Source organism: Rhinopithecus bieti, unplaced genomic scaffold, assembly GCF_001698545.2.
Source record: "Rhinopithecus bieti isolate Rb0 unplaced genomic scaffold, ASM169854v2 scaffold_13029, whole genome shotgun sequence".
Taxonomy (NCBI): Eukaryota; Metazoa; Chordata; class Mammalia; order Primates; family Cercopithecidae; genus Rhinopithecus; species Rhinopithecus bieti.
Window position 1 is genome coordinate 460250 of NW_016807982.1, and position 12956 is coordinate 473205.

Sequence of the window (12956 nt, forward strand, 5' to 3'; positions counted from 1 at the left end):
CAGTGTCTAGTATCCAGGAGGGCCTGATCACTCCTCTCTGCCCTTGACCCCCTTGGGGACCCAGGTGGGACTTGGCTCCGTGGCCATGGGCAAGCAGAACAGCAAGCTGCGGCCCGAGATGTTGCAGGACCTGCGGGAGAACACGGAGTTCTCAGAGCTGGAGCTGCAGGAGTGGTACAAGGGCTTCCTCAAGGACTGCCCCACAGGAATCCTCAACGTGGACGAGTTCAAGAAGATCTACGCCAACTTCTTTCCCTATGGTGACGCCTCCAAGTTTGCCGAGCACGTCTTCCGCACCTTTGACACCAACAGCGACGGCACCATAGACTTTCGGGAGTTCATCATTGCGCTGAGCGTGACCTCACGCGGTCGCCTGGAGCAGAAGCTCATGTGGGCCTTCAGCATGTATGACCTGGACGGCAATGGCTACATCAGCCGGGAGGAGATGCTGGAGATCGTGCAGGTGGGCCCCTGGGCCCCTCAGAATGCCAGGCACAGGGCCCGGCAGCTTGCACCCACCACCCCTTTTGGTCCTCTCAGCAGGCCTTGTAGGCAAGTGGTGGCAGGGGCTATTCTTGCAATCCCATTTAAAAAATTGTTTATTAGGAAATATTTCCCGTTTAAAGAAAAGTTGAGAAAACTCCCCTATACCCTCTACCCAGATTCGCCAATTAACATTTTGCCACAGTTGCTTCATCATTATCTGTGTGCATGTGCATGTGTGCACACTAGTGTGTAACATTTTCTTGTTGTTCTGAACATTGGTCCTTTACCCCGGATACATTAGGATATATTTCCTAAAAATAAGGACATTCTCTTACATAACCCATAATATGATTACCAAAGCCAGGATATTTAACATAGAAACAATGCTATTATCTAATCTACCAACCATATTCCAATTTTGCCAACTGTCTCCATAATATTCTTTATAGCATTTTTGGCCCTGACCTGGGGTCATGCATTGCATCTAGTTCTCATGTCTCTTTAGCCCCCTTTAATCTGGAATAGCTTCTCATCCTTTCTTTATCTTTTATGAGTTGACATTTCTGCAGAGCACGGTCCAGTTATGTCTAATTGATCTTCATTTACACCAAAGGAAACAGATGCTCAGAGAGATAAAGGCACTTGCTTGAGGCCACACAGCCTGTGTGAGAGGGCCATCTGGCACCACTGTCCACATTCCATCTGGATACCCAGCTATCTTCTAATTGATTGAGGGCCCACTATGAGCTTAGCATTGAGTGAGGTGCTTATGAGCTCAGTGCATGCTTACAACAACCCCATGAGGCTTGGAGAGGTGAAGTGATATACCCAAAGTCACCCAGCAAATAAGTGAAGACAAGCTCTGGCTGGCCACTACTCAGAGCTGTCTACTGAGAGGGCTCTGGACTCACAGCCAGGAGGTCTAGCCTCCAATTCTGGACGTGGCCTTCACTCTTAGGCTGCTCATCTGTATGGTGATACCGACTTCACAAGGAGATTTAAGGACCAGATATAAAAGCCCTTTGTTAGTACAAGTTTAAGTGTGCTACATGTTAGCTTTATTTCAGAAACCTCCCAGAGCACCCATCCCCTCAGACCAGGCTTGAAGATGGCCAGGGCTCTGGTTCTACTTTACCCGTCCACTTCCTTGCCTGCCTTTTTCCTAAGCCTTTATGGGTTTTTTCACCTGTACAGTGGGGGTGTTAAACCCCTGCCTCACAAGGCTATTGCAGGGATAGAGTGAGGTAAGGACTCAAGCGGAGGGCTTGGCATATAATTGGTACTTGGTAGACATTAGCAATTGTCTATTATTATTTTCTCCTCTGTACATCCTCTGCTCTAGCCAGAAGGGCCTTTTCAGCATCTTTGAAATGTGTCCTGACTAATCCTGTCACGCAGCTTTGCACAAGCTCTAGCCCCCTTTCCTTCTGCATCTCTGAATCCTTTCCCTTCTGGTCCCTCAGCTCCACAGACTGCTGCCCCAGCCACTGCTGGACTCTTGACTTTGGCTTCTCCTCTTGCTAAGGTCTGGGCCTGCTCTCTAGGTGGAGATGTGATGCCCTCCCCATACCTATGGCTAGAGGGGGGAAAGCCTTAATGTTTGCCATGGACTCCTGTGGGTCAGACATTTAACTCTTTAGTTGCTTGATGGTAGGGGGATCTGGGGGTCCTGAGGGTAGGGTCAGGTGGCCAGGATGGTGGAGGATCACCCGGACATGGACAGCAGCTGGGTACTGACCAATCTGGAGGGACATTTGCATTTTACCACTTAGTGTGTTGCACTGGTGTGTACTGGTAAACCCCAGTCCTGCTGGAGCCACCATGCCCAGGGCATCAGTCAAGCTAGACCCATTCCCTGGGCATCCTCAGGACCCCTTTCTGGCGGCCTCTGCTATCCAGGCCCTGGCTTCTTTTCTGGCGGCTCAGTGGCCCCAGATGGTTGGTGCACACAGAGCTCTGCAAGCCCCAGTACCTGATTAATGACAAGTCAGCTCCCATGAAACCATGAGTGAGCAGCAATTCCAGACAATTAGTTAGCAGGCCCAGGAGAAGGCTGTCACAGAGGTAGTGGTCACTGGCCCAGTTCTTCTCAAGACCCAGCCCTGTGCTAGCTAGTGGACACACTGGAGAGGAAGAGACTGCGCCTCTTGGGGCTCCCACTCTGGTGGGGGAGACAGATGTGTAGGTCACACTGACAAGCTCAGTGACAGGGGTTTAAAGGTGTCATCTGGGAGGCAGGGGACTGAGTGGCAGGGAAGACTTGAGGATGTAGAGGATGAATAATGACTGTAATATAAGCTGTTTACTGACCACCCACTCTAGCCAGTCACAGTTCCTCACACATAATCTCATTTAATCTAAGGAAACTGAGGCTCACAGAAAAGTATGTGTCCAAGGCTACACAGTTAGTGAGTAGTGGAACCAGGATGCCACTCCAGGTCCATCTAACTTTAGAAACTTGAAACTACCAGACCCCTCTATTCATGTGCTCGTCAGACAGGTACTGATATTCGGTCACAACTGTGGCTACCATTCATTGAGCAGTTACTACAGACTGGGTCTAATGCTAAAGGCCCTGCTGATTGTCACCACCCCACACTGCCCAAGCATCCCTCCAGCAGCTAAGAGGAAACAGGTACAAACTGAGTCTCCGCCATCAATTTCCTCCTCAATTTCCGCCATCAAATTCCTGAGCCTCAATTTCTTATCTGGAAAACAGGGATCATGATACCTGTTTTTCAGGGCTTGCGCAAGGTTTAAAAATAGTGCGTGTAAAGTGCCTGGCACAGAGCAGGTCTCTGATAAGTGGTAGTTAGTATTGTTATTCCAGGCAAAGACTGTAAATGCTGGAGAATCTGAAGGGTCAGGGGTGTTTGGCTGTTGGCAGGATCACCCAGCCAGGGGAGGCCTGATGGAGGAAGGTCAGCAGTGGACAGATTGTAAAGCATCTTAAATCCCAAAGGCCGAATGGCTTGAACTTGGAACAGAGGGCAGTGGGAAGTGCCAATGGCTTTTAAATAGGGAAGTCCCTGCCTGGTGCCAGGTTCTGGGGATATAGACATCAGCTAGACGTCCACGTTTGCAGGAACAACCCTGCAAAGACATAATTTCTTCTGGAGAGATGTTTGCAAAGGAAAAGTCCACCAGGCTCTGGGCCCATATGCACCCTGACCCAGCCTGGGTTGGAGAAGACCTCGCTAAGAAAATAGCTTGTAAACTGAGTCCCAAGGAGGAGTGGGAGGCAGCAGAAGGAGCTGGGTGCAAGGCGAGCCTAAGGGGAGGCCTGTGTGTGATGGCAGTGACGGGGTGGTGTGCGGGCTGGGGACTGTAACAGTGGAGATCTGTGTTTGGAAAGAGCTTTCAGAGGCAGCATGGGGGACAGACCCGAGGGACAGAGGCTGGAAGAGACCAGTGTGGAGGCTGAAGCTGGATCTGAGACAGCAGAAGTTTATGGGATGGGAGAAGGGAGGCTTCTTGGAGGAAGTGTCGGTCGGGTAAAGCTGGAAGATTGAGGAGACAGGTTCGGTCCTTGAGCTCCGGGGCACTGTGACCTAGGCTACAGGCCAAGCCCTACGTGCGTGCTCTGTACATTTAGCGGGAGAACTCTCTGTCACGTCACCTCGGGAGCTACTGCACGTGGCGGCTGCCGCCCTCTGCCCAGCCCAGCCAAGCCTGGCGGTCCCTGCCTGCTGCAGATGCACATTTGCATTCATCTGCATACTGTTCCCCGCCCCTCTGGCCCTCCAGCCCGCGCCGCGCCCCCTGTCGGCCGCAGACGGCCCCGCAGCGCAGTGACGCCCCCTTGGCCCGGCGCCCCCTTTCGACCACCGAGCGCCGGCCGCCCTGGGCCCGGGTGCCAGCCACGGTACTTACCGCCGACTCGCGTCCCGGGCACGCGCTCCTAAGCCCGCCGCACCAGGCCCTCCACTGTAGGGCCCCAGTGTCCTCCAATATCTCTCCTGACCCCCCTGAGCCCCCAAATTCCCGGCGCCCGCTCGGAGCTTTCACCTGCGGCGTCTTTGCTCCTTTCCCACCCAGCCCTCCAAGGGAGCGCGGCAGGGCCTGCCCGATAGCCCCCTCTTCTGGGAAGCCTTCCCAGACACGCCTTCCCGAAGCCCCCGGCTCCCCACGCCTCTGTAATTCCCCACTCCACCTTGCCCAGGCGGGGCAGCAAACGTCAGCGAGCCCGGGGCGCCTCTGAATCTTGCGGGTGGGGGCTCGGGCAGGCTCCTCTCACTCCCCGCCTCCCCTCCCGCCCCCAGGCCATTTACAAGATGGTTTCGTCCGTGATGAAGATGCCGGAGGACGAGTCGACCCCAGAAAAGAGGACTGAGAAAATCTTCCGCCAAATGGACACAAACAACGACGGTGAGGGGCAGAGGCGGGACGGGGTGGACGGGGTGGGCGCCTCTCCCTCCCTCCCTTTCCGCTCCGCCTCCCCTCGCTTGGCTGCCGCCTCCTCCCCCATCACCGCTCCCCTCGCCCTGCAGGCAAGCTGTCCCTGGAGGAGTTCATCCGCGGAGCCAAAAGCGACCCGTCCATCGTGCGCCTGCTGCAGTGCGACCCCAGCAGCGCCTCCCAGTTCTGAGAGGAGCCAGTTCTCCCTTCCTCCCTCCCTTCACCGTCTCCCTCCCGGCTCTTAGCTTCCTCTCCCTTGTGTGTATTCTGGCTGGGGGCCAGATTGGGGAAGCCCTTCTCCCCGGGTCTGCTCTGTGGGGGGCTTCCGGAAAAGGGAACCCTGCGGTACCCCCAGGCCAAAGCAAGTAAGCGGTTAGCACCCCCCAATCCCAGAGGCAACAATAGAGACACAGGCTGGGTTGGTCTGCTCCTCAGTCAGGTCCCCTTACCCACCCACCAGCCCCGAGGCCAGACGCCTCCCCCAAAGGGGCAGTCTCCCCGTCTTGCAGATCTCAGCTTGGCGGGTGGGGGAGTCATGCCCAGGGGAGGAGCCTTTTTATCTGGAGGGGAGAGAAGGATTCTAGGGGTGTGGAGTTGGAGAAAGAGGGTTCTTTGAGCCACCCTTCCCACCCCAGCCCTTGCTGGTCCCCAGGCCAAGCCACCAAGTGAAACCTTCCAGGATACTAGCCCGCCAGGTGTGGGTCCCAGAAAGCCCGCCTGCCTTTTAGCACTTGGATACACACAGACCCACGGAGCTCTCCGTGTTTTGCCTCTCACACACATACAGGCCCACAGACAGATGGGCAAATGCACCCAGAGCCCCATGCACAGCGTCCTGCGTGAGAAAGAGACACGGCCCCCTGGTTGAGCCCCTGTCCTCCCCTCTGTCCCCCCATTCGCCCCCCCACCCCGCATGCAGCCAAATGGAGCATCTCTGTTCTTTTTAATAATTTCAGAATAAAGTCTCATTTCAGTGCAGTGGGCTGGATGGTGGGGGAAGGGGTTGAAAGCTCCACTTGGGTCTCCGAGGGTCCGTTGAGCCCTCTCAGGCCAGCTCCAGGAATCCTGGCCTGGTCACAGAGCAGAGTTGCTTGCAGGGTCCTAGTGGCCATGGGGCCTGGGCAGGACATCATCTCTCAGAGGGTCAGAGGCTCAGAGCTGGTGCAGCTCAGCAGGTCACGGCCCTCCACCAGCTCTGGGTTCTCCCGCATCTGCAGAGACACAGGAGACTGCCAGACCCACTGGTTCTCAGCCTGGGTCTCCCCCTCCAGGACATCCGGGAAATGGAAGGAGGGGAGCGCTGGAAGGATCTCTGGGGGCAAAGGGGCATCACTACCCACTCCACTGCAAGAGCCAGGCCAGACTCTTGGAACGCCCCCAGTGTGAGCCCAGACACCCCTGCCCCTCCCTCAAGACTCATCCTGGGCCCTAGGAGAGCCAGGTGTCAGCTGTGTGACTCTGCTGGGAGATCTCACCTCTCCGAGCCTCCAAGCTTCCCCCTTTGCTCCTGGGGAGAAAACTTTTGCCCCATTTCTCAAGGTGGGGGCCCCTACATAGGGGTGGGGCAGAGCAGCTTGGGTACCCTGGCAGGGGATCCCAGGAAATTCGGGGAGTCAGGGCTGTGGAGGGAACTTACCACGTGGTGGCTGCTTTTCCCCCACCAGGGCCTCAGCTCCAGCAACTGGTGGGTGAGCTGAGCGCAGCGCACAGCAAACACATTCTCCACCACGCAGAGCACTAGGGCGATGCCCCAGAGGCACAGGCTGGAGCTCTGTGGGGCATGGGGCAGAGATGGCTGGCTGGAGTTGGGGGTGGAGGGTGGACTCCAAGAGCCTTTCCCACCCCTGCAAGGGCCTGGTGCCCCTACCCCAGGCCTAGATACTCACATAAATGCGTGTGGGGTCGAAGGGACAGTCAGGTGCGAGGGCTAGTAGTTCAGAGCTCCCAAAAGTGCAGGCAGCCAGCAGTGCCTTGCCCTGGGTGGCAAAGGTCACAGCGATGGAGGCCAAGAGGCCGAGGGCACAGGTCAGAGAGAGGAGAGCACAGGCCACGCTCGAGCTAAACACTGTCCAGCGCTGGACGGGGGAGGCCACTGGTCAACAGGCGTCGTGCTTGGCCCCCATGGGCAGCTCTGACCGCCCTGAGGGTCAGCCTTACCCCCTTCAAGGAGGCCAGGCCCTTGGTGGGTGGCTGCTGCCCCTACCCTTCCCTCAAAGCCCCATCCCAGGAGGCACCACATACCAGGGGGGTGCTGGGGAGGTAGCGTGACAACACGATGGCTGCGATGCCTGAGGTGATGACCTGTAGGGAAGGCCCAAGTCAGCCTTGACTCCTTGGCTGGAGGAGCAGGGGCAGGGGATCAGGGCCACTCTGGGATAATGATCTCACCGGCGCCAACCATTGCCCTCCAGACTCCCCCACCCCTCACCCACTGCTTAGCCTGGGCTTCACATCTCCATCTGCCTCCTCATAGTCCAGCCTGACATGATGTTTCCAAAACTGTCACTCCCTCTCTACAACCTTCCACGAGTCCCCACTGCCTACGGCTGTGTCTCAAGCAGGTTCATCTATCCTGGGGCCACCAGGGCATGCCAGGGTATGCATGGGACACACCTTTCTGGAATGGAAAAGATTGTGGAAGAAACTAACCCAGTTAGCAAGGAACTAAAATCAAAATTGTTACATTGAAACAAACCAAGACATGTTATAGAGTAGAATTTTAAATCCCTGGGGGTATTTTCAATGATTCCAGGTTCTCAGTGATTAGACCCCAGCCCCAATCCTGCTGGCTTCTCAGCCCCACCTGGGGTACCGTCCTCCCTCACTGCTCTGGATGTGGATGCCTATACACAGCCTGCTCAGGACGCTGCCCATGCACCCTCTCACCAGGAACACCCTTCCTGCTCCTCTGTCCCTGCGGATCCTGCAAGCCCTGCTCAGGTTTGCACACGTTTCCCTAAACAGCCTCGATGCCAAGGGGTGGGGCTACCCCACAGTTCAGCCCAACAGCTGCCCTCTGGTTCTTTGGGGTCCACCCATCCAGTCTTTCTCCTGATGTTCCTCACTGGACCAGGCTTGGGCTGGACCCATCTGAGGCAGGTGGTATGACGGAGTCCTGGGTTCCAGGCCCAGCATGTCTTTAGTTTACATGAGAGCCACAACACAGTGCCTCAACCTCTGTGGGCTTAGCCCCGCTCTGCAGGATGAGCTGACAGCAAGGACACTGGCTTTGGTGTCAGACACAAATAGGTTCCAATCCGGGTTGACTTCTGTGTATCAGCAGGAAGTTGGGTGAATCCCTGAGTCTTGGTTTCCTCTTTTGTGAAATGGGGATAATAATGGCCCCCAGTTGCTGGGAGCAGTGAGGATTAACTAAATGAAGGGAAGGCTGAAGTGGTCCAGCTCAAAGCCCATCCTGGTGGACCTTCTCGCCCTGAGCCCACTGCCTTCCCTGCCTTCCTCACAACAGTTATTAGTCAGAGGAACTCCAAGGACCCTGCACACATCCACCCAGCCCAGCCCTGTTCCACCAACAGAGCCTCTCCTTCTTGCTGGGACCTATGACCCCCATTCTCCCAAGCCTTGAGGCCAGCAGGCTGTCTGAGCTTTATTTTGCAAGGGAGGAACAGGCCTAGAGAGAGAAATAAGTCTCTCAGCCAGGAGGAGGCAGGGATGGAACTCAGACACTGATGTGCGGGAGGATCTTCTCCCAAGGCTGTGGCCACTTCTGCTGACCAGCAGGAAAGAGCTTTACAAACTCGAGACTACCTGACCCCACCATTCATGTGCTAGTCAAACAGGTACTGATATCCAGTCACAACCATGGCTACCATTCACTGAGCAGTTGCTACAGACCAGGCCTAATACTAAGCTCCTGCCAAATTGGTTTTCTCAGAATCTCCAGAACAGATCTTAGCCATTTCCACCTCCAACCTTCCCGTCTCCCGTTCTCTGTACTCGGAATGCCATCTCAGCTTCCTTTCCCGCCTCTGCGAGCCTCAACATGCCACATACATAGGTTCTGGTCATGGCAGCCTGTCTGTGAACTCCTGTTCATCCATCAATACCCAGGTCAGAGGCCGGCACTCTGTGCAACCCTCCAGCACCCTCCTAAGCTCAACCCCTGCTCCTTTCTTCTGTCCAGTGGTGCTGTGGATATTTCTCGATGTAATAATCATCTTAGCTCACAGTAGTGGGCGCTAACAACATGCCAGACACTGTGCTAAGCACTTTCTGTGGATGACCTCATCAGTACCCATCAGGACCCTCGGAGGTAAACACTGTTACCATCTCCATTTTATAGATGAAGAAGTTGAGTGACTTGGGTAGTTGGTAAGTGGCAGACAAAGGGTTAGTCCTTGAGGTTCTCTGCTTACCACCACAGGCTCTGGGTGGGGACCTGTTGAAGACCCTTCAAGCCCCCTCCAGCCTCCTCCCACCAACCACCCTCCCAGCCTGGCCATACCACGATAGCACAAGTGACAGAGAGGATGTTGACTACGCAGTACTGCAGCGCCACAGCATCTTGGGGGGTGCCTACGTAGCGCAGCACTGTGCCATGGAGCAGTGCGGCCGTGATGAAGCTCACGTGGCCCAGCACCACCAGCACCAGGCCTGTCTTCATCAGCACCTTCCGAAAGTCGCCCACACTCAGGCCTCCTGTAGGGGACAGCTATGTCAGGGCTGTGCGTGGGGCTTATCCTGCTGGGCAGAAGGGGAAGCCAAGGCCCTGGCCCTAATGATAGACACTGGGTTCTAAATGTATTTCTGGATGACTTGGAGCCAGTAACTTGTCTTCTCTGGGCCTTGGTCTCCTCATCCATAAAAGCGGTTCAGGATGCCTTTGCGAGAATCCTTGGGACGCTGAGGCTGGACAAGCATACAGGTGACTCTTAGCAGTAGTGCTTGTTAGTGCTCAAGGTCATGAATGGGGGGCACTAGCTCAGTTTTCTAGCTCTAGACTTCGAGATCCTTCCACTAAGCTCCCCATTCACTGATTCATGTGTTCATTACACATGTTCACAGAGTGTCTGCTCTGTGCCAGGCCCTGGGGTACCACGGTGAGCTCCACAGTCACTCTCCAGGCCACAAGGAGCCAGAGTTCATTGGGCAGGAACTGGGCCCTGCTTGGTACTCAGTTTGGTGGATAGGGCCTGGTACACAGCAGATGCTGACACCGCTGCTGAACTGAACTGCCCAGAGCCAGGTGACTTGGGGCAGGGAACTCAAGGCTCTGAGTCTCCATGTCCCCATCTGCAAAATGGGAAGAAGAACCTTGCCTCTCAGTGGGTCCATGAGGAAGTGGATGGGAAATTGTGGCATACCCTGAGGGTACTGGGAAAAGCAAGCTCTCAGTGCAGGGGGAACTGGGCAGGATGGAGTGAGTAGGGGAAGCTGGGATCAAAAGAACACTGGGACTCATTCAGATGCTCTCAGTGACCAAGTGGCTGCCCAGCCCTACCTGCACATGCCGGCTCCCAACCTGCTCTCTGAAATTTGCCCATAAGTCCTAGCTGTGCCCTCAAGGAGACACACCACACCGGCCCCCTGGCCCTGCCAGCCCCTCACTAGCGCCAGTTCTGAGACTTGAAGACTGTGGTTAGGCCCCAGAACTAAACATTCCTTCTTTAGCTGCTTCTGATGGGATGTGACTGAGTCCTTTCCTAGACCTCCGTCTCCCCATCTGTGGTAGAGCGGTTTGGTCATATTTAATATATAGGAGCTCTGCAGCTAGAAAAAAAAAAAAAAAGAGGCTAGGCACAGTGGTCATGCCTCTAATCCCAGCACTTTAGGAGGGCAAGGTGGGAGAATCACTTGAAGCCAGGAGTTCAAGACCAGTCTGATCAACATAGCAAGATCCCATCTTTACCAAAAGGATAAAGATAAAAAATTAGCCAGGTATGGTGGTGCATGCCTCTAGTCCAAGTTATTCAGGAGGCTGAGGCAGAAGGATCTTTTGAGCCCAGGAGGTGGAGGCCACAGTGAGCTATAATCATGCCATTGCACTCATGCCTGGGCTATAGAGCCAGAGACCCCATCTAAAAAAAATGAAATCTCTACACTGGACGTTCTCTGGGATATCTGTCTGAAGCTGTGCCAAGAGACAGTCCTCAGGGAGCAGGAAGGGATGGGGCTGTTCAGTCACAGAGTTGCTGTGTGACCAGGCACCAGTCCCTCCCCTCTCTGGGCCCCAAGTTCCACATCTATAAAATGGGGAGGCATTGGTCCAGCCGGTCTCTGAGACCCCTGGAGCCTGCAGGACCCTCTGGAGCTGAACCAGGTCTAGGAGAAGCAGAGGGCAGATGATGGGCTGGATAGGCACCATGAGACTGGAATAGCATTGTGAAGATGGAATGCCAGCCAAGCAGGAAGGGGCACGGCAGCTTCAGGGCAGGAGCCTGATCCACCTCACCCCATCCATCCACCTACCTGGGAGCTCAGTGTCTACCTTCCAGCTCAGGGCTGGGCTCAATAACAATGGCATCCCAGGACCAAGACTTTGGTCAAAGAGGAGGCACGGTGCCAGCATGGGGCTGTGCCTGGAGCACTGGACTGAGTCTGGAGCAGTCCTTGACTTTTTATTTATTTATTTATTTATTATTTTATTTTATTTTATTTTATTTGAGACGGAGTCTCGCTCAGTCGCCCAGGCTGGAGTCCAGTGGCGTGATCTCGGCTCACTGCAAGCTCCCCCTCCCGGGTTCACCCCATTCTCCTGCCTCAACCTCCCAAGTAGCTGGGACTACAGGTGCCTGCCACCATACCCGGCTAAGTTTTTGTATTTTTAGTAGAGACGGGGTTTCACCGTGTTAGCCAGGATGGTCTCGATCTCTGACCTCGGGATCCGCCCCTCTCGGCCTTCCAAAGTGCTGAGATTACAAGCCTGAGCCACTGCACTGGGCTGACTTTTTAAATTAAATTAATTGAGACAGGGTCTCATTGTGTAGCCCAGGCTGGAGTGCACTGGCCTGATCGCGGCTCACTGAAACCTCCGCCTCCCGGGCTCAGGTGATCCTCCCACCTCAGCCTCCTGAGAAGGCGGGCTAATTTTTTTTCTTCTTCTTCTTCTTTTAAATTTTTTTAGAGACGGATTTCACCATGTCGGCCAGGCTAGTCTCTAACTCTTGGACTCAAGCGATCCGCCTGCCTCGGCCTCCCAAAGTGCTGCCTCCCAGATGAAGCCCAGCCGGCTTCATTTCTAATTTACCACTGTGGGAGCGCTAAGCAGCGCAGCCGGCAAAGTGCTAAACGCTTTACTCTTAGAAGCTGCCCTCATCCTAATAGTAGTCCTAGGAGGTGGGAACTACTGTCCCCCTCTTACAGACAAGGAAACTGAGGCTCACAAGGTCTCTCGGCTAGACAGCAGGGATGCCCCAGGACTCTGCTGCCCACGAGCAGCATCACCGTGCCCAGGCAGTGGAGGGAGGGGGCACATTAGTCCCGCTCCCTCGCTGCTGATCCTTTTTGCCCACGGCTTTCCTTCCTGGCCTCAGGAGAGTGGAGAGTATGTAAGAGGGAGCCCCTTGCAAGGCTGGGGAAGCTGAGGCCTGGCCCCGGGGTCTCTTCTGGGTAAGTGTGGGGCTGCTCTCTACAGCGTCCCCTCTGCCGCCCACCGGGGGTCCCCGAGGGCAGTCGTGCGCCTCCGCAGGAAAGGCAAGAAAGGGCGAGGGGAAGAGAAGCTACAGCCACATCGAGAAGACACCCGCAGCGCTCCTCCCTCCCTTTCACTGCTGGGGAAACTGAGGCCCAGAGAGGAAAGTGACCCGCCCCCGGCCGCGTAGTAAGTTAGAGGCAGACCGGGCGCCCTGGCCCCCTGGGGTCTCGGGCTCCAGGCTCAGTGCTCCGCTCCCGTGGGAGGGTTGGGGTGGTTCGGGGCCTCCCGCGCCCCCCCCGCCGCTCACCGAGGCGCAGACACATGTCGACTCCGCGCTGGTCCCGCCCCTGACTTCAGTGTGGCTCCCGAGGCTGCGGGCCGCGGAGGGGCCCCGCTCCCATCCCGCTGGCCCGTCGCCCGCGCGCCCTGCACCGCCGCGCTCGCCCACTTCCCGCCCGGAGCCCGGGGCTGGGCGGCG

At 55.9% G+C, this 12956-nt stretch overlaps 2 protein-coding genes across 4 annotated transcripts in view; one reads left to right on the forward strand and one right to left on the reverse strand.

Annotated features, from left to right (window-relative positions):
* Window positions 1-5862, forward strand: part of HPCA (hippocalcin) — a 9178-nt gene extending 3316 nt beyond the window's left edge. For 2 of the 3 annotated variants that reach the window (XM_017884562.1, XM_017884561.1), the window contains 3 exons: window positions 65-463; window positions 4749-4854; window positions 4977-5862. In XM_017884562.1, the coding sequence (XP_017740051.1) occupies window positions 86-463; window positions 4749-4854; window positions 4977-5074 (582 nt within the window). In that variant the 5' untranslated portion in view covers window positions 65-85 and the 3' untranslated portion in view covers window positions 5075-5862. The remainder of the gene's footprint in view (window positions 1-64; window positions 464-4748; window positions 4855-4976) is intronic. The other variant, XM_017884563.1, reaches the window with a different exon arrangement.
* Window positions 5809-12956, reverse strand: TMEM54 (transmembrane protein 54). The gene is made up of 6 exons (XM_017884559.1): window positions 12786-12956; window positions 9350-9543; window positions 7126-7185; window positions 6771-6959; window positions 6521-6655; window positions 5809-6095 (listed from the first exon to the last, which is right to left on the reverse strand). The coding sequence occupies exons 1-6, from the start codon at window positions 12799-12801 to the stop codon at window positions 6021-6023; spliced, it is 669 nt and encodes a 222-aa protein (XP_017740048.1). The 5' UTR covers window positions 12802-12956; the 3' UTR covers window positions 5809-6020.